This window comes from Scedosporium apiospermum, assembly GCF_000732125.1.
Source record: "Scedosporium apiospermum strain IHEM 14462 chromosome Unknown SEQ_SAPIO_0132, whole genome shotgun sequence".
NCBI classification, from domain to species: domain Eukaryota; kingdom Fungi; phylum Ascomycota; class Sordariomycetes; order Microascales; family Microascaceae; genus Scedosporium; species Scedosporium apiospermum.
The window spans coordinates 887-21,510 of NW_015971833.1; the positions used below are offsets into that span (position 1 = coordinate 887).

At 50.4% G+C, this 20,624-nt stretch overlaps 4 protein-coding genes across 4 annotated transcripts; all 4 read left to right on the plus strand.

Annotated features, from left to right (window-relative positions):
• Positions 1 to 415: 415 nt before the first annotated feature.
• SAPIO_CDS8759 (uncharacterized protein) lies at positions 416 to 2,589 on the plus strand (the record flags this gene model as incomplete). Its single annotated transcript, XM_016790328.1, has 9 exons — positions 416 to 464; positions 535 to 901; positions 989 to 1,428; positions 1,509 to 1,688; positions 1,760 to 2,041; positions 2,097 to 2,109; positions 2,232 to 2,260; positions 2,330 to 2,379; positions 2,437 to 2,589. 9 exons carry the CDS (start codon positions 416 to 418, stop codon positions 2,587 to 2,589), a joined length of 1,563 nt encoding a protein of 520 aa, XP_016639631.1.
• A 7,227-nt stretch (positions 2,590 to 9,816) lies between these two features.
• Positions 9,817 to 13,890, plus strand: SAPIO_CDS8760 (uncharacterized protein; the record flags this gene model as incomplete). Its single annotated transcript, XM_016790329.1, has 7 exons — positions 9,817 to 10,249; positions 10,404 to 10,550; positions 10,616 to 11,058; positions 11,158 to 11,703; positions 12,851 to 13,351; positions 13,424 to 13,682; positions 13,751 to 13,890. The coding sequence occupies 7 exons, from the start codon at positions 9,817 to 9,819 to the stop codon at positions 13,888 to 13,890; spliced, it is 2,469 nt and encodes an 822-aa protein (XP_016639632.1).
• Positions 13,891 to 14,883: 993 nt separating this feature from the next.
• Positions 14,884 to 16,279, plus strand: SAPIO_CDS8761 (Uncharacterized protein; the record flags this gene model as incomplete). The annotated part of the gene is made up of 3 exons (XM_016790330.1): positions 14,884 to 15,075; positions 15,136 to 15,207; positions 15,269 to 16,279. The coding sequence occupies 3 exons, from the start codon at positions 14,884 to 14,886 to the stop codon at positions 16,277 to 16,279; spliced, it is 1,275 nt and encodes a 424-aa protein (XP_016639633.1).
• Positions 16,280 to 17,096: 817 nt separating this feature from the next.
• SAPIO_CDS8762 (uncharacterized protein) lies at positions 17,097 to 19,046 on the plus strand (the record flags this gene model as incomplete). The annotated part of the gene is made up of 2 exons (XM_016790331.1): positions 17,097 to 18,071; positions 18,129 to 19,046. 2 exons carry the CDS (start codon positions 17,097 to 17,099, stop codon positions 19,044 to 19,046), a joined length of 1,893 nt encoding a protein of 630 aa, XP_016639634.1.
• Positions 19,047 to 20,624: the final 1,578 nt, after the last annotated feature.

Consider the following 20,624-nt stretch of genomic DNA (forward strand, 5'->3'; position numbering starts at 1 on the left):
GATTGCCCGAGCTCGGTGGAGAAGACGGGCCATCCTACGGCCCTACCACGGCCTGTCCCGGCATACAACACGACATGCTGGGGTTTGTGACATGCTCTTCTCGAGAACCCAGCCAATTAACACGCAGGCTTATACATTCAATTTGATATGCCGGCTCATGTCCTGGAATCTAACTGGAGCGCGAATAGCGTTGACATTTTTTATCCGGTTGGCAGGGCGGGGATCCTTGCCGATGAAGACACCAGGATTGTAGGCTCAGGTCAAGTAATCAATGTGCAACGTTACTGTTGATGGTGGTCGATCATTTGATCGCCTCCGAGTACATTAAATGTGTGACTATGCTCTGTTCGTGAGTTCTATGCCTCTCTCGCGAATCAATGACCCCTTGAATGCCAGTCAGTTCCTTCTCGGAGACATGCTCCAGTTTAACAACGTCTACGTCATCTGTTCGATCGCCGCCATCGGTAAGTTGTCCCAGCCGGTCGACAGCAGCATACTCCGATTAACTATCGTGGTAATTAACGAGGCGTGTAGGCGGCGGTTTGTTTGGCTTCGACATCAGCTCCATGAGCGGTGTCCTAGGCACTCAAGCTTACAAGAGATATTTTGGGAACCCCAAGTCTTACACCCAGGGTGGCATTACCTGTGCCATGCCCGCTGGATCTCTCGTCGGCGCCTTGGCTAGCTCTTTCATTGCGGACAAGTTCTCGCGAAAGATAGCACTGCAAATTTCATGTGTGCTATGGATTATCGGGTCCATCATTCAGTGCGCGGCCCAAAACGTCGGCATGCTCTGTGCTGGGAGGGTAATTGCGGGTCTCTGCGTCGGGATTGCCTCTTCGATTGTGCCAGTTTACCAGTCTGAGATTGCGCCTAAAGAGATCCGCGGGCGCGTTGTGAGGTAAGGGCACCGCTAAACAAGTGCATCTCCGGCGCTCAAATTTCCCGACCTATTTTTATCCTATTTTTATTAACCGCATATGGCTAGCTTGCAACAATGGGCTATCACTTGGGGAATCTTGATACAATATTTTATCCAATATGGAGCAGCCCAGGGAATCGGCGGCGGTCCTGACGACCCTCAGCAGCCCACAGCAGCCTTTCGAATTCCCTGGGGTGTCCAAATGGTCCCAGCTCTGGTTCTCCTCATCGCCTTGTTCTTCTGTCCCTACAGTCCGCGGTGGCTTGCCTCAAAAGATCGGTGGGAAGAGGCCCTTACTGTACTAGGCCAGCTCCACGGTGGGGGAAGCACAAGTCATCCCAAAGTTCTCGCTCAATATCAGGAGATCCAAGAGGCACTTCGATTTGAGCGTGAGGATGCTGCTTCTAGCTGGAAGGCTCTGACCAATCGACGAATGCTTAAACGCGTTGTGCTAGGCATGTCCATTCAGGCCTGGAGTCAACTTTGTGGAATGAATATCATGATGTGTAAGTACCCCCCAAAGTGCTGCCAAGGTTTGGAGCTAAAACTATAGAAAGAAAATTATTAAACACTAAAACAACTCCAGATTATATCGTTTACATTATGGAAGGAGCCCAAATCGCCTCTCCTCTGTTGACAGCTTCGATTCAGTATATTATCAATGTTCTTCTCACTCTTCCTGCAATACTGTTCCTCGACAGGTGGGGCCGTCGACCACCGCTTATCATCGGCGCGTTTCTGATGATGTCGTGGCTATTCATCTCTGGTGAGTTGGTTTCCCAGAGCTCTCTTCGTTTGTCAATATTCAGCTGCAATCACTGACGAGCTCCCACGTAGGTGCTTTACAACAGCATTATGGTCAGCCAAACACCGAGGAGACTCAAACGGACCAAAACAAGGACATTAGTTGGATAGTTAATGGGAAGCCGGCAGTCTCCAAGGCGGTTGTCGCATGCTCGTACTTGTTCGTCGCCACCTTTGCCACGACATGGGGGCCAACGTCCTGGACATACCCCGCCGAGATTTTCCCAAGCAAGATCAGAGCCAAGGCTGTTTCGCTCTCGACCGCAACAAACTGGTTCTGCAACATGGTACTAGCCTTCGCTGTTCCACCTCTCCGTAAGTTCAATCTCGCACTGGAGGCAATAATCTCATCGCTGACGGTTGCCATTAGTTTGGAATATCAAGTGAGTTTTGGGATCTAGCTCTCTGATTCAGTCTTGAGTAGACTGGCGCGACGAGACTCTGCATCTTTCTCGGGGTCATCGGACTAGATGATTTTCTGCTAACCCACGTTTCCCTCATCCAGCTATAAGATGTACTATATCTTCGCGACTTGTAAGGCGAATGGATACAACCCCTTTTCAACCAAAAGCCCAGAATTGAGGCTAACAGCGTCGCTCCTAGTTAACGGGCTCGCTTTCTTCCATATGTTCTTTGCTGCATATGAGACGAAGGTAAGCTACGCTGCATCTAGGAATTGTTATGTATATGTTTTGGTTAACGTAATCTAGGGATACACCCTTGAAGAGATGGACGACGTTTTTGACTCGGGCGTTGCGGCTTGGAACACCCGCAAGAAGGCTAGTCGTCTCGAGGAGCTTACAAAGGAGATTGAGCAAGGCAATATCAAAGTTGAAGCAAATGTAGGCCCGGCCACGACTTAAGGCGTCCACAGACGGAGAGTGGACGCACGGATGGCAGGGAATCCACGGATAGATATGCCCTCATCTTATTTAACTGTACAACTGCATAACGACCGTGGGGGCCCAGCCCGAGCTGCACTGCAGGGGACGTAGAAACACATTTTAGCGTAGGCAGAGTTATCACCGCCTGAGACGAATCAACGCGGGCTTAATTCCCGGTCATGAGCATGGTCAGGAACTAAGGCAGGTTTGCCCTTAGTTGTGTGTGGATTTAGTCTTGACTCTCCGACATCACCAAATCGTTTTCTACAGGATCAAAATATTGATGCTTGTTCATTTTAGGGCGGATGGTACGTTGTTGTTACGCAGTGGGCGATTAAATGCCCAACTTCGTCATCACCAACGCCGCGATGAAGGTATCTCTGATGTCGCAAAGTTCTTCATGGACCCTCTCATCAGGGGCCTTCAGAGTCTTGATGAGGCTCCATGTTGGGTCATCTCTGTTGTAAGAAAGGGGAAGAACAAAAGACTGTCCCTCTCCAACCACCACCAGCATTACTGGTACCACCGACAACGCCTGCGTATGCGCACGTAGCAGCAAGCCCAACCACCCCAGTAAGCGTGATCTCTATGTCGGGTCTCCGGCAAGGGTGGTCCGGGAAGTGTTTACCACCCTAACAAAGGGAAAGCAGAGGCTCAACAGAGACGCCAGGACAGGAACTTTGAGGCTCGTATGCCTCGCTTGGGCCGTGGCGATGTTGGAATGAGGCAGTGACGGTAAACTAATCTGGGCAGGCCAAGCTGGATCTACACTGGCGATACTGATCCTCAGCACCCTGTCATTCGGGACAACCCATAGGTCCAAGACGCCGCACAGGTGAGTCGGGGGAGTATGACACCAGCATCGAGGATGTACCCAGGTGCCTCGTGGATTGTGGCAGGCTTCATCGCTTGCACCACCATCTCGCCGGAAGCCGAGTCTTGTTTAACCTTCGGCTGTGCTCCGTAGGCCCAATTCCTGCGATTTAGAGTATTGCCATCCATTGCGAATTGCTGAAACCAAGGGCAGTGCTGCGAAGGAAGGCCCGTAAATCTTTGAGCCACTTAGATAATTTGGCCTATTCTCCTAATTTCTTTTCCTCCTTCCCCCAATTTTCAGTTGTTTTCATCTTAATACAATTGCATGAGCCGACCTCGCGACTCATTTCAATCGACTGCGCCCTGATTTCCAAGTATTACTCTTGGGCGATTTGGCTTTAACGGGATGAGAATGGCAGGACTGCTGGGCTTCATCAGTTCGCCTCAACCGGTGTTGCGCCAGCCGGCCAATCTGGATTGAGGCCCGACATGCTGGCACTGAGGTTTGTGCCGGAGAGCATTGAGGCCCAACTCCCTCAATGCATAGCAAAGCAGCTCCATCAACCGATGCAATTGGCCGGCCTATTCACATGGTCGTAATTTCTTGCCAAAGGGTTTCGATCCAGCAGCCACAGTGACCGCGGAGTGCCTGGTCCTGCTCCCCAATAGTTATTATTATTTCCACCCGAATACCTCTTTTCTTTCTTCTTCTTCTTCTTTTTCTTCTTCTTCTCTTTCTTCTTCTTCTTCTTTACTTTCTTTTTTAATTTTTAATTTATTTTTATTTTTATTTTTATTTTTATTTTTATTTTTATTTTTATTTTTATTTTTTATTTTTTAGCCTGTTAACGCTCGACTAGCATCATGGCGTCTACTCTTCCGCAGCATCTGCAGATTATCAACCTGTCCAACCACCACGCCGAAAATGTCTCGCTCGAGCGGTTCCCAATCCTCCCGACTGAGCTTAGGCTAGGCATTTGGAAGTCATCTCTACAGCAACATCGCTTGCTAGAGGTTGCTGTCGTGCCTAACCTGACGATGCAGAGGCCTCACCGCGTTCTAAGGAGGTTCAGCCATACTCGAGAATAAACGAGCTCAATAAGTTGGTTAGTAGCAAAAACTACACCGTCACAGTCCACGGCCTCCAGCTTCATAGCAAGCTTTTACGCGTAAATGGCGAGTCATGAAATGGCGGCACACTTGTCCACCGCCCCCATCCCCGTTTTCCTCCCCGAGTATGGGAAGCTATCTGTTCTCTCCCCTCCCTCCCTTCCCACTGGGTTTTCTTGGGAGACGGCGATTGACTCATTCAACAATGTATCTTGATTGCAGAGGTAGACAGATTCGATTCGGTGTCACGGAGCTATGCAAATATTTGAGACCAACTTCATATGACAGAGCCGGTTCAAGATTCGTGGAAATCGGAGTTGGAGTTACTACTGCCCTACTATTACCAACAGAATGCAATGATGTGTTTTGGCTTTTCATCCACTGTTACTCTCCGATCGAGCAACAAATTCCGAGAGAACTTCACGGCAAGATAGAGATATAAGTGCTTAGAAAGCCCTCCTTCAGTAGGTGGAATACATCAATGAGAACCTAAAGACGTAAATAATACGATTTTCTAATCGAGTTCAAATATAAATCCAGAATATTTTCTACATCAAGGGTATAGACGGAAGTCCCTATGTCATTTGGTAGAATGCATATGAGAGACAAACCGTCCATCCTTCCAGTACGGCGATGGTGCCCTCGGTGTTTATCAACCTACGGGGGTTAGTAGGGTCGAAGTAAATCGGGGTCGTTTGCCTCACTATCTACCAGTAGTAGTTACTGTCTTAGATTGAGCATCCTAACAGGAAATAACCGCGGCGTTACAGCCACTAGGGCTACGGAATAAGTGTGCTCCGCTTTCCCATTGCAGGAGCGGTGGGTGGGCGTAGAATTAGATATCATTCGCCTTGGCAGTTGACGCTCATCGAGCTGGTTGAGCGAGGTCCCGTCCCGAGCGCCTTGGGGAGCAACGGTAGCACTGGCGGGGAATATTCATAGTAAGGCGTAAATAAGGAAGATGGGCTTTATATACCAAGTTCTATACTTGCTTCGAAAGACTGCATAGTGGGCAATGATGCAGGAGATTTGGAGGAGGTGCTAGAATTGGATCCTAGCTCTAGACCTTCATTTCTGCGACGTGCTACATCAAGCTCCCTCGGCACAGCCAACCCTGAGCAGAAGCGTCAATTTGGGAGCTGAGGGCTGAGCTAAAAGGATGCATTCTCGAAGCCGAATAGAGTGAGGCTATCTAAGTTGCCCGCCCTGAAAACGTTGCAATGGCAAACTGCAGGCGTCGTGGAATGCCATGCAAGTAGTAATAAACCCAACCTCCGCAGCAGATAAGATCTTCTACGTCCGCTTTAGCAACAGAAGGTTGAACGAACCGAGTAGTGTCTCATGGTAGGATCCTCACCAGTTTGAGAAGGCAGGACAGTTGTCTGGCGTCACAGGACCCGCGTCGACCGTCGATCCAGAACGGCATGGAAATGCCATATACCATGGAAATGCACACCTCTATGTGCTTCATTGATTGCGTTGCATGCATCCTCGTTAGAATGTCTTGTGTAGCAGTAGACGGCTGTATCAGACGCAGACTGGGCAGTACGACTTAACTCTAATAGTATAATCATCCCCACACGGCGATGTCCCTGGTTTGGACCCTGCTGCGAGAGGAACAACCCGTCGTTTACCACTGTTAGATGTACGGTTTCTCATCAAAGCGGGGCATCGGTCGTTCGATGCAAGCAACCAACAGAAACGCCAGGAACCGGCAGAATTGACTCGGGTAGTACCTCGGGATAATCCCAGGGCCGACACCCAATGTAGGAAAAGGGCAAAATCAGCCTAGCACCCATAAGGAGCAGTTTTATGGCCTGTTCGTTGTAGCATCGAGTTTATCAAATGGATTCCAACAATTGCTAAGTATGGGATGTGGAGACTTGGGAACAATAGATGATGCTTGGGCGAGGCCGGACCCAACCAACGAGGTGCTTCACGGTAAAATTGTACCCCTCAATAAACAGAAGGAGGCGTGACAAGGGGTGTGGGAAAGTCTGTGCATGACTGGTGCATTAAATATCAGATTGGATGGCATCCATGAGTGGGCATAGGCGGAAATACTTTAAAGTACGACGCTAAATAAGGTGTGGCATCCCATCTCGTGACAATTCACGGGCTGCACTTGGCGGGCACCTCCTCTGGGCGTTGGCCGCTGCAAGGTCTGTGTAGGTCTGTGCCGTTAAACCCTGAAAAAAAAAAAAAAAAAAAAAAAAAAAAAAAAAAGGCATTATGGCCAGCCGAGGTGTGATTCGATTGATGTTGGTTGTCTTTGCCTTCACCCCGCAGTTCGTACTGCTTGTAGGAATGGAGTGGCGCGTACGGAAAAGCACCAAACCACGCCGTAAATGTGGCTGCTCATTTTTTCCAGAGCCGAGACTCCTGACAATGTACATCGGAGATGGGTCCTGGGATCGATCTGATCCGTTTTTGGCAATGGTCTCCATGCTATAAATTTCTCGTTTTCATTTTTACCAGACGGCCGGATATGCTAGTCTCATGCCGACTCTCTCTGTTGCCCCATTCTCGGTCTACGGAGAAGCGTATTGTGACGTATTAATGGGCCTTGCCGTCTCGTTGACCGGGCCGGATTGGGGTAAGTGCTGGGGTTGTGCCTCTCCACGATCATGACCTCTTCGAGCCGGACGTCTCGTCCTAGAATTCTCTAGAATCTGGCACGCTCTCACTACAACGTACCTGATCCAACCTCATGACCCCATTCTACCATTGATGAATCGTCGACGTTCAGTGCGAAGTAAGAAACCACCCTTGCTTTGATTTTTACTTGTTCCGTAGGAGAGACATCAATGGAGAGGCCCATGGAACTCACCCACATCTAAAAGCCTAGAACTCCTCTCATCACCACACCGATGAGTAGCTATTGGTATTCTTGTTGCTTTCCTCACCTACAAATAACCAGAAGTTGAAGCAGGAGCTGGGTGAGTACTACGTATTACTTCCTGCTTCATGCCAGAAGAGGGAGGGGTGGCAATAATAAGCACAGGAACGGTCAAGCCGGCGTGGTACAACATTGGCTAATTCGAACGAGATTCCGGATCAATTCACCCTTAATAAGCCAATCTGTTGGTGGGCCGAAGCCTTTGAGACTTCCTGCAGCTTAGTTAAGGGGCTACTTTAACGGCGAAGCGACCCGTGTTGGCGGGGGAGCCAATCTCGGAGGAGCCAGGGTACCTCCAAAAAAACCTTGCGCTGTCTCTCCACGATGTAACGCGCTCCACGGCTTTCGGGGCCGAGCCAAGCTTAGGTAACTCGCTGTGTGTGTCCCAAAACTGCAACGCGTCCAACTGTTGTCGGAGAAGAGCTCCGTCTTCCCTTGCCCTCGCGGAAGCCTTGCAAACCAATCTCCATCAGAGCGTCGTTCGAAACATGGTTTCCGCAATTGGACGAGGGTCGGGAGAGAAGGTCAGCTGCCTTTCTTTTCTTTTTTTTTTTTTTTCCTTCTAGTCTCGCCTTGCCTCGTCGGTTCCGCCCATCCAACATTCCCTTGCTTAGTACAAGTACAAACAGCGGACACAACCGTGTTTCCAAGCCCAAAGATGCAAATTACAAAGGTAATTATGAGTAGATTGCTTGTTAAGGAGGGAGGCAAGAAAATATAGCACGCAGACTCAGCAGATCATAAAAATTACATCAGGTATTTTCGGACCCAATTAGAATTTTCATGCTTGGTAACCCTTCCAATTATCAGTTGTTCCGGGTGGAGGTAAAATAAAAATGTCTTCCGTGCAGGGGGTTTATTCCGATGACCAAGATGACGAGCACTTCATCTTGCTGACTACGAAACATTAAGTGAACAATTAATGGAATGAGCGCTGCGACCAAAGACCGCTTGGAAGATGGGTCCGACGCGCCGAGAAACAGGGAAACAGGCAAGGCCAATGGGAGCTGGATCACTTCCAGTTCCAGATGTGCTGCGAGCTGAGAGAGGGCAGACACTGGGTGTCGTCCAACTCTGAGGGTGCGGTCCGTTTTCCATTTCCCCCCTCCCTCCCTCTGTTGACTAACGGCGAAATATTGACACGGCTTCATGTCGGGCGAACTTGGGGACGGAATACGCGTGCGCTTTCGTCCTATTTGCCGCTCTCGTACCCCTGCAATCCTGCTTTTTGCCGACCCGGTTCTTGACGACTAGTTCGCCCGCACCAGCTTCACCCGGATCCCTCCTCTCCCCACAACGACTAACCCGTCGAACGGATAATAAGGCATTGGTGCGATGGGAGAGAGGGGCAGCGAGAACCAGTACGAGAAAGACTAACACTGTACTGCAAAGTGTACTTCGTACTGGGCGACATAACTAATCTACTCAGTAACCCTCTCATCCAAGTACGAAGCACGCCCAATTACGCAAGTAAACTAACATAGGAGATCAAACCACGCGGCGCGAGGCAGGCGGGAAGCATGAATGGGGCAGAGACCAGGGGATGGGGAAAAAGAGAGGCGGGGAAGGAGCCAGGGGGTGGGGGGGTGTGATCTTGTCATTTTGATGTGCATGGATGACAAACAATTGGTGGTCCGGGGGGCAGATTGCAGGCATGGAGGTGGTGTGTGCCAACGCGATTGATGGATTGATACAACTTCATTGCTGTAAGCTGCGAAGTGCGACCGGACCAGTGCCAGTGTCACCTCGAATTTTCCCCCCTGCCGCCCTCAGGTTCGTTCGGCCCATCCTTCCGTCTTCCCAGTTTGGATACCCCAATTTTCCCCACTATGGCTAGCAATGGCAGCTCATCAATGCTTAACTGTATTTCGTACCTGTCGACCCTGTCACGGAGTTGTATTTTGCGCTCCGGATCGCCCCATGTGGTACTAGGCCGTTCCGCCACATCAAATGTACCCCCAAACCCACACGACAGGGTCGATGGATGGATGGTCGAGGGTTAATGTGCGGTGCTCCTTGGGACGGGACCAGACCCAGGGTCTCATAGATCTACAACTATATATCCAGCCGCTCCCTTGGGTATATAATTCTCAATATCTTTTTTTGCTTTTATCCTCCAGCCTTCGGCCTCAGCACCGCACTGCACCCATTGCATCGAGTAACCGAGCTTACCAGGACAGCTTGGTCTGTTGGAAATTTGGGGTATATATTTCTATACCTCCCGTCCCAGAGGTCTCTGCATCCATTCTGTGCTCTTGTTCTTTTTCACCTTGTGGCCTGAGATACCTCAATTCTTTTTCTTTCATCATACCCCAAGGCATTCGGCCCTCCCCCAGGTCAACCCCCTTCTCGAGTCTCACCACCGGGAGCCATAGCCGAAGATGGTCGCCATCGCAAACGCCGGCGGTGACGCCGCCAATGCCGCTCGCGGCGACGCCCCTCAATTCGAGAGGGTGAAGTGGACCAAGGAGCCGCATCTCCGGAAGCTCTATCTCATGAGCGTCTTCCTCCTCATCGCTTCGGCCACGACGGGTTACGACGGCATGTTGATGAACGCTGCTCAGCAGATGGACAAGTTTAAGGAATACTTCGAGGAACACCACAGCGTCTTCACCCGGGATGACAAGGGCGAATGGCAGAAGGACGAGAACCTTCTCGGCATCATGGTCAACATGTTCAACATTGGGTCCATCATCTCCTTCTTCATCACCCCCTACATGGCCGATCTTCTGGGCCGTAAGCCTACTATCATGATTGGCTGCACAATCATGATTGTTGGTGCTTTTGTCTCCGCCTTCACCAACGGATACGGAAGTAAGTTGCCTCCTACGCGGACGGTCCTTCCCTGTTCCCCAGGATCGTAAACCAGGCCTCAGGATGTCCAAGCTCGACAGCAGAGACCCTGTGCGATAATAATTACAGGCACGCACGGTGACAAGAGAAACTAACGTTATTGCTTTACCTACAGTGTGGTTGGCTGGTCGTTTCTTGCTCGGCTTCGGAAATTCCCCCGCTCAGATGTGTTCGCCGCTGCTGCTCACCGAGATCTGCCATCCCCAGCACCGTGGCCCTCTCACTGCCGTATACAATTGTCTTTGGAACTTGGGCTCGCTGAGTGAGTAGACTCCGGATCAACGCAGTCATCCCAAGTATGATGCTAATCTTTTCCTTTGATGACAGTCGTCTCCGTCATCGGCTGGGGCACTGCCCAAATTTCCAACGACTGGAGCTGGAGGTCTATTACTCTTATCCAGGCCTTCCCTTCCATTTTCCAACTCTGTGGCGTCTGGTGGATTCCCGAATCCCCTCGTTTCCTCATCAGCAAGGATAAGCCTGATCAGGCCTTCAACGTCCTCGTGAGACACCATGCTGGTGGTGATGCTAGCAATTCTACTGTCCAGTTTGAGTTCCGTGAAATCAAGGAGACTATCCTTATGGAGACCCAGGCCAACCGCAACTCCAGCTATCTTGATTTCTTGCGCACCAAGGGTAACCGATGGCGACTTGCTATTGTTATCTCCCTGGGTATCATCTCGCAGTATTCCGGAAATGCTCTTTTCTCCAACTACATCGATGACATCTACTCTAATGCCGGTATTAAGCAACAGAACCAGAAGCTTGCTGTAAGTAGTTGAAACGTCTCCATTCTCTTCTTGCCTAAATACCAGACCAATCAATTGGGAGAGCCATTCAATTGCTAACATGCATACCCTCCTTCACAGCTCACCGCAGGCAAGACCATCCTGGATCTGATCGTCTCCATTGGCGCTGCTTTGACCGTTGATAAGCTCGGCCGTCGGCCCCTGTTCCTGTCTGCCATCACCGGTATGGTAGTTTCGTTTGTATGCTGGACAATTACTGGTGCTGTCTACGAGAACTCGGACGAAACCAACACTAGCTCCGGCTATGCCCAGATCGTCTTCATCTGGTTCTTCGGTATCTTCTATGATATCGGCTTTTCTGGCCTCTTGGTCGCTTACGCTTTGGAGATTCTTCCCTTCCGTCTCCGTGCTAAGGGCATGATGATTCTGAATATCACTATTCAGGCTATCCTTGCTCTTGGTAACCAGACCAACTTGTTGGCCTGGAACAACCTTCCCAACCACTGGAACTTCATGTTGTTCTACACTCTCTGGGACTTCCTTGAGCTTGTGTTCGTCTGGTTCTTCTATGTTGAGACCAAGGGCCCTACTCTGGAGGAGATTGCTCGCATTTTTGATGGTGATGACGCTGTTGCCCACATCGACCTCGAGCAAGTGGAGAAGGAGGTTCGTCTCGCTGAACACGAGGAGGATATTAACGCCAAGAATATGGAATCTGGGAAGTCTGCTGCCTAAGCGCCCACGCTCTACATTTTCCTTCTTATCCTTATAATCCTGCGCCTGCTCGCTGTTATCCATATCCTGTTCTTTTAATCGCAAACAGAAGAAAGTGGAGTTTTGAGCCGTTCTCAACTTCGTGGTAGAATAGCACCCACTCCTCCTTTTGCCTGCACACCTTTTTCTTTAGCATTTGGCTGTTAGCGGTCCGTGTAGACGGCCGCTCCAGTCAACTAATTTTCGTTTGTTTCCCACTCTTCTCCAAGATCATCAAGTAGCCGATGTGAAAAGAAATTAATTATCTCGTGCGCAGGGTTCAGTCCAGAGCCCCACTACCCTCGGCGCTTTAGGCAGTAGTGGGTATATTCAACAGTGATGTCGGAGAATGGCCCAGGCCTCCTTTATCTCAGGCCTTGTATTAAAGTTATCCAGAAGTAAAGACAAAGAAAGTATGTGTCTTGAATACCAACATAAAAAAAAAAAAAAAAAAAAAAAAAAAAAAAAACATATTTAGTTCTCAGAAATCGGTGTAACCTTTATGGAAAGCACTATGGTGATGAAGTTCGGGGCCGTGAGGCGTGACTGCGCAGACCGTCGATAGATCGATGTTCTCAAGAACTAGAGGAGGCATTTACGGGTGCCCAGAAACTCATGTTTACTCAGCTCTGACTTGATGCATGGTGAGGCACGGAGCTTTTCCTACTGGAGATGCCTGCCTGATGGTCATTCAGTGTCGCCCTCCAGGTGCCGAGTCCCCATCGCCATCCCTAAAGAGGGGTGGCGTAGAATCACGCAATTAGTAAATTGACTGATATATAAATAGCCTTCTAAACTTATGTAACGAGACTCTATCTACCGGTATGTGCCTGCCCTGCGAGCGGCACTACGGCCTGTTGAGGTATATTTCATGGCATTGTCCGGCTCCTTTTCTCTCTTCCCCCAACACCACCGAGCAAAAGACAACAGAAGGGTTCGAATTGCCGCAGGATTGAATTTGAGCCCAACATTACTGATGATGTGCGGCCTTCGTCATGGATCTATCACCCCACTCCACTGCCATGCTCCCGTGATTGAGGACCGATTCTCTGGTTTCTAGGTCAAAGCTTTATCGACACCGCAGGCGGAGTTCGGCAGCGCCATCGTCCGTATCGCCACGGCTGGCGTACTGCCATTCCATCGGGAGGTCTGCAATGGGGATCGACCCTTAATTGGCGGTTACAGCGAGATTGGCCACATAGCCACGGTTGGGCCGGATACCGCAGTGTATGTCGACTGTGTGGTCCGCTCCCGCGACGACCCGGACTCTCTTTTCTTGATGGCGATCCACGAAGGTTTCAGAGGCGGCAGCAGAAAGCTGATGCGGGATGTGTGGCGGGACTCTGGGACCTTTGCGCAATTCGCCAAGGTGCCGCTGGAGAACTGCACTCCGCTCGATGAGACTCGGTTATGCAAAGACTTGAGATACTCGCTGCACGATCTTGTGTACATGACGCATCTGCTCGCCCCATACGCTGGTCTAAGGGACATTGGGCTCGAGCCCGGTGAGACGATCTTTGTGCGCCCGGCGACAGGAGCTTACAGTGGGGCCGGTGTGCAGGTCGCCCTCGCGATGGGGCGCGAGAGTGATTGCCATGGGACGAAATGAAGAGAGGCTAGCCGATTTAAGCAGCATCTTAGAAACGGGAACCAAGGAGCCGATATCGAGATTGTAGTCATGAGTTGGGATGAAGGCAAAGATGCAGCTGCGTTGAAAGTCTTCGGCCTCGTGGATGCTGTGCTGGATTTTAATACGCTAAAGACTGCCGCCACGTCGACCCATATTCGGGGTGCTATACCAGCCCTCCTCCGTAATGGGAGGGTCAGTCTGATGGGTGCTACACCCAACATTTGGGTTAGAGAAGTCCTGAGCAATAGCATCACGCTGCAAGGTAGGTGGCCCGGAACTGTACGACGCATGATACTCCAACCTATGGTATCCTAACTAGACGTCGGATAGGTAAACTAATGGGCGAGAAGGAAGACATTATCCACTTTGTCAAAATGTTGGACCGAGGACTATTCCCCAGAGGCAAACACTTCGTCGATGTAAAGAAGTTCGAGCTAGAGCAATGGTCGCATGGCCTTGAAGTGGCTTAGGAACACACAGGTATCGGCAAGTGTGTGGTCCTTGTCCCATAAGTGATAGCGAAGCTCCATCAACATGCTGCATATTTTGATCAATCGCTTAAGCTGCCTTTTTCTCTTATAATAACCACCGGCCCGAATCCGAACCCATCGCCTTTTTGCCACCAAGTCCGAATTCATTGACCTTTTTTTTTTTTTTTTTTTTTTTTTTTTTTTTCCCTTCGAAAATGGTCTGACAATTTGAACGCTTCCGAGGCATTTTCCTTCCTTCACTCCTTTATTTGTCGAAGGCACTGATGCTTCCGTACTCTGGAGATACACATCAGGGGTACCTACCTGGGACTGCTTTTTTCCCGATGTGGGTTGGCATGGACCATCACGCCCGCCCCTCCCGAAAGGTGCCGACACGAGAAGAGCTCATCTCTGAGGTCTCAGGGATTAAAAACTCCAACGTTTATTCCTCAACATGCTAGGAGCCGGATTCCAAAAACATTGGCCATCGTAGAGTCCTTAATCTCCTCCTCTTCAGACCAATTGGAATATAAAACTTCCAAGTTCGACGATGACATGTTGGGAGGAGAAATGGCGATGCCTCTCCCTGTACATTTTACAGCTGAACCCCTGATTTGTGCTAGGTCCTTGGCGCGCATGTAACCCCGCATCTGCCCAACATCTTCCAACCCGATCATCTCGCAGGAGAGGAGATCGTGAACCAAACCTTAAAGCAGATGGTCAAATACACCGATCTCTTCCATCCTTGATAATAATATTGCTTCGGAGCGAATATTGAAGGCAGCCCAGCCCAAAATGACGTCTTTCGTAGAGTCACTTACCGCCCTAGATGGGACTGAATCCCCTGGCAAGTACACTTTTCATTGGCTTGACTTTGCCTTCCGTATGGAATGTTAATTAGCAAACACAGGGTTTTTGAACGCACTCATCGTTCAGTTATGGCCAAACATTTGTGTCGCCGGCAGCCGAATAATCAAAGACGCTGCCGAGCCAATGCTCGCCAGCATGCTGCCTCCTCCGCTCAACTCCCTCCGATTCACGAAGATCGATTTCGGCAAAGTGCCGATCCATTTCGTCAACATCGATGTTCACAAGACAGATGCCGGAGGCATCAAGTTAGTCATGGACCTTGACTGGGATGGGGTGTGTGATATTGAGCTGAATGCTGAGAAGCTTCCGAAAATTGTAAGTTTCCGTGGTTCACCTATGGCTGCGCGAACCTGAGCTAAACAGCTTTTTGTCTAGGGAGTGCAACATGTCAAACTGAATGGCAAACTCTCCATCCTCCTTTGCCCTTTGACCAATGTCATTCCTCTGGTAAGAGATTCTTTCCTTCACTCTCTCGCTGTGAGTTGAGACTGACTCGTTCCATCATCAGATCGGGGCCGCCCAAGTCGCTTTCATCAGCCCGCCACGACTTCATCTAGATTTTACTGACGCAGGTGGCATTGGGAACATCGGGCTCGTGGATCGTGCTGTGCGCAAAATAGCGCTCAGCATAATCTCCTCCATGGCCGTGCTGCCGAAACGGTTCCTTGTCAAGCTCGATTCCAATAACGACTACTTCAAAACATACCAACACCCGCTTGGTGTCCTGCGCCTGACCATCGAGAGTGGCCAAAATTTCGGCGAAGAGAAAAAGACGCGGAATATACTCAAGAAACTGGTGCACGACGTTCCTGACTGCTTCGTCAAAGTTATCGTCTCGCCACAGGACCAGTGGCAAACGTCAACGATTAAAAACGACCGCCACCCTGAGTGGAACGAGACTCACGATTTCCTGGTCAGCGATATCGAACAGGTCATTGAACTCGATGTCAAGGATGACGACACCGTCTCGGATGACAACCTTGGAGTTGGATCTACGACCGTAAAACAGCTCCTCCTTGACGGTGGCAAGCAGGAGATAAATCTGAACCACGAAGACCAGCCTACAGATGCCAAGGTTACGCTTAGTGGACAGTTTTTCCGCTTCGTACCTGATGCAACTAGCTTTTCTGAACAGGGATCCGGCATATGCGGACTCTTGACAGTCCTGGTGGCCTCAGCATTTGGTATCAAAGGGAGAAGGCAAGAACTGAAGCCGAGCGTGAAAGTTTCTTGGGGGGAACAGGTTTTCCGCACCGCGATTAAGAGCGATGCCCCTGGCTCCGACATTGAAAATCCTTCCTTTGACCAGGCTTTCAATGTTGAGATCAAGGCAGGAATGGTTCCCGGCCCTCCGGTGAGAATCGCCCTGATGGACAAGGAGGAAGAAATAGGTGCGGTTGAAGTGGGCCTTGGTGATGTGCTTGCGGCGTCAGATTTGGCCCTCCAGCAAGATTTTGATATTGCCCAGGGGACAACAGTGAGAGCTGGAATTTGGCTGAGAGGAATTAGACAGGCCTAAGGTTCATAGAGAAAGGTCTGGGGTGGCACACATATTTGATGTCCCCAAATCGATTGTAATTGCCTCGCCGAGTCCATCTCTCACAGAATCATTAGTGTGCTAGCTTACCCTCTAATCAACTTAATTTTCTTTCTAAATTCGTCAAGTGCTAAGCCCAAGGGAAGGAGCGCCCTCTGCACCTTGCTCGAGCAATTTTAGCTGAGCAGCTCAAGCACCAACACTGCGACCAATCGCCTGGCGGGTCAATTGGGGCGCTCGGAAAGTTGGGCTACGTGTCCAGGGCGATCTTTTCTCTCTCTCTCCTTTTTTTCCCCCTTCTCCCTTTTACCCTTGCTTCTAGCATCTGCCGAGAAGACAAAAGCTACTCTTCGAAGAAGAATGATTAGAATGGCAGAGCCTGGCCCGGTCTAGAGAATGTTTCTCACCTTGATGGCGACGAAAGCCCGGGTTTAATGGTATGTAACCGTGCTCTTGACATACACTGCACGACATCCTACGCTTGAGCGCCACAAAGAGAATGGTCCACTCATCAGACCCAACACCTAATTAACTTCTCGGTTATTTACTGAGGAATGGGTAGACTGCAGTGATGGAGTGGCAGCTGGCAGAATGCTTGACCGAAACTTGGGAGGAGGCATGGGAAGTTCCCCTTGGAGTGGTCCTAGCGTCACCAGTATCACATCACGCAACGCTCCGAAATCGGGCCATTTATCTGTCCATCCTCACCGCGTTTCACTGCACTGGACCCAGCGCAGACTGTTTGTTCTCAACTCTTTCACCGCCGACCGCGATCCTTCCATCTCAAACCCTTGAAGCCATGACCGGACACGACCTTTCCGTTCTCGTTCACGCCCAATCCTTGTGTCTTGAGACAGACACCTTTGGCAAAGTGAAATACAAGCGGCTACCGCTGCTGCTTCCCGAGGTCAAGGAAGGACGGCCCGTCACTTCAACTAGTCCGCTTTTCAGTCTACCGCTTGAGATCTTAGCCAGCATTATAGATTTCATTGCGGATGACAAGCCTACCCTCGCAAAACTAGCACAGGTGAGCAGGGACTGTAGGCAACTGGCTGGCTCATGCCAGTACGCCGATCTATGCCTAGACTACAGCCAAACTTCATGGCATCTTTTGCACAGTCTCGAGAGGGAGGCTCGCATTAGGCAAAGTCCGGGCATCATTCTGAACAATGTTGTGAGCCCAACATTCATCGGACCATGTATTCGCACACTCACGGTCCACTCCCACCCGAGTAAAGTCGCCGAGTTCCACCAAGACTTCTTCGACGTCCTCCGAGCTCGTGTCCCAAGCTGCCACATCACCCCTGAGCAGATTATTGAACTGGGAGAAAAGGCACTCGAAAAGTATCTCACCAAATACCGAGCTCCTCTACTAGCGGCTATAGAATACGCAATGCCCAACCTTGAGGCGGTATCATGGTACGATGGGGTGTGCCTAGAAGAGGACTTCTTCAGGATCGTCACAAATTTGTCGATACGTCACCTTAAGCTTTCCACGGCCCATATAGGAGGTGCCTACCTTCTCAGGCCGCCACTAACACCGGTCTCGGTCCCTTTGAAGTCGCTTTACTTCGACGCCGAGCTCTGCCAAAGGGGGCTCCACAAGGCTAAGCAGGCTGAAAGCGTGTCGCCTCTTCTGGCTAGTCTTCTGAAGAGGTGCAGAGCGACACTGGAGCGCCTGACCATTGGCCCTATGCTTGCCGAAAGGCTGCTTTCATTCGGTTGCGAACCAATGATGTTCGCGAATCTCGAGTACCTCGATCTCTCGGCGACTGTATGTGCATTCGATGAGATGGGATGGCGTTCTTTTTTCGCTGCCCCATTAAAACAGATCGCCTTGCCGATTGGAACAGAGGATTATTTTAAGAATGCTATCTCGACATGTCAAACCCTTCCCAACCTCGAGACGCTCGTCGTACCTCAATTTTACCGCCACCCAGACCTCGCGACTTCGCTAGAAGTCGTCAACTTCATCTCTCGGAATTCGCACGCCAAAAAGCTCTCGGTCGGCCAGGCCTCTCCAGAACTCATGAGTTCCCTTGTGGTCCCACTCCTAACGAGTGGCAGATGGTCAAACCTCACCTCCCTCTCATTGTCATGGGCTGGACCAGGGACGGACGAAGCCACAAGGCCCAACATTGCCTCTATACCTGTAGAATCGCTGGCGGTAATCGGGTCCCTTGGGGCCCTGGAGCAGCTGAGCCTAAGCGCGGGCGAGTCCCGAGGATGGCGCCACCAGTGGTTGATTGACCATGACGCGATGCGTTGGGCTCTAAGGGGATTACCAATGTTGAAAAGACTCGCCTTTTCACGGGACACGTATGTGGCTCCCGGTCTCGAAATATCTACTCATCTTGAAGCGTACTATGAGCGCTACCTTCATATAGAATTAACGCCCGCCCAACGTGAACTTGCTCTCGATCGCCTGGAGCTGGGCGGGATTAACTCTTCTTTGCTTACAACTATTCGTCATCGTCGCCGCGGTGGCCCTCCCGAGCCTGATCACCCAGAGCTCTGGGAGCGTTACCACCGCAACCGCATGCTTCACGAGGCCGAGGAGTATGCAACGGTGCTACCGAGCCTGGAGTGGGTGTACTGTGGTCAGTGGCCTATTTCTATTAAGGAGGAGCAGAAGCCGCCGAACGGTGCAGTTCGGGTTGCTCTGCCTCTCCATTACAAGAGAGATTCTTGCTGGACAGTTCTTAAACGCATGTTTGGGATGGAACCTGGGGATGACAGTGATGAATGATTTGCAGAATTTTCCGAATGCGACCACATATTGAGATGCAGCGTAAATGCACGCGATTAGGCAATGAAGATAATGGATGGGCAGATGGTGGAAAATACCGTTAAAAATGTTACAGACTCCTGATACGAGAAGAGCGAATGGTGATGCCTTCCATCTTTGCATGCGCATCCTGCATCAGACTGTTATTAGCTGTAGTCATAGTTGAAACAAAAATCCCCGACGATAATAGAACCAACAGTCTCATGTATCCGAGCAGATGGCATGGACATGCTGACGATTACTAACGCTCTCTTGCTGATTTGCTCTCTAGAGATACGCATTACGAACCTCCATCGCCGCTGCATGATGCAACTCTTCATCCTCGCCGCCAAGTGGAGTTATTTAGTAACCAGAGCAACTCGACACCCGAGAAGGTGTGCTCCAGGTCTGCAGTAAACCGACCGACTCTGCAGAGGATGAGGGAGTCAAAAACTGTCAAAATAGGTGACTAAGGGATGCAATCGAAGGAATTCGGTACGTGCATGACATGCTGAGATCCTAAAAGCCGACAGCTTCTTCAGTCTGTCACTGAGTAGGACTCTTTGCCAGGTAGGGCGGTGGGACGCCTTTCAGCGGTCCCTCCACTGCAGTGGAGTCAGGACTGACATCTGAACTAGATTTGCACCTCCTGATACCAACAGCCAGCATGTCTGGGGGACTGCATCGTGGAAGACACGAGAGGGGAAGCTTACTTTCGGGATGTAACGACTTCGGATCACATTCAAGGTGACACGAATACACTGGGTGGTGAACTGAAGCAGGAGGTTGCAGAGGATTCTGGCGTGTTGAGTATTTCCTTTCCAACAAGCTCGCCATCGGACAAGTTCCCCCTTACACACCAAAGCGGCCTCCCGGCTTGCATGTATCGATACATATGATACCCAGCTCGGAGCATAATCTCAGCGGAGCGGTGATCAGCTACATTAGAACTCTTGGGATATACACCCATCGCTCCTCAAATGGGCAATAATAACAATGCAGCGGGTTTAATTAAGAGAGAATACGAGAGAGGCCGATTGACTAATACCGTTAATGGCTGTCATATGTTCACTTCCCCGGATTTGGCCTCACCCTCACCTTTGCCGTTTACGGACAGCTGGCTTTATGAGCAGGGGTATCCTATTCTACCGCTGGCGTGAGGCGACCAGAGGTTTCAGTTTCAAAGACAGCACCCAAACGGCAGAGTGAGTGAAGAATCGATTTAGTGTCTCGCCAACCCCTATGAAATAATCGAACCCTTGTCTCCGTAGATGACGAAACTTCGTGGAAGCTCCAAAGCTAGCCTCCAGCCGTGGGCCTAAGGACGCCCCGGCAAAATGAACTCCTGTAGAGAGGCTCGTACGACTCGCATCGGGCCAACTCTAACTTTGATATAAATTTCTCGCGCACCACCCGTCCAATATATTGTGCATCCATCGCGCAACTTCCACCCCATCAATTCAAAGAAAAACTACACCTTCTTTCTGAGGCCTTGTACTTCGAAATCGTAAGCCCGGGAGAACGTTCAGCCCTTTGCAATCTCGAGCCGCCTCCATCAGT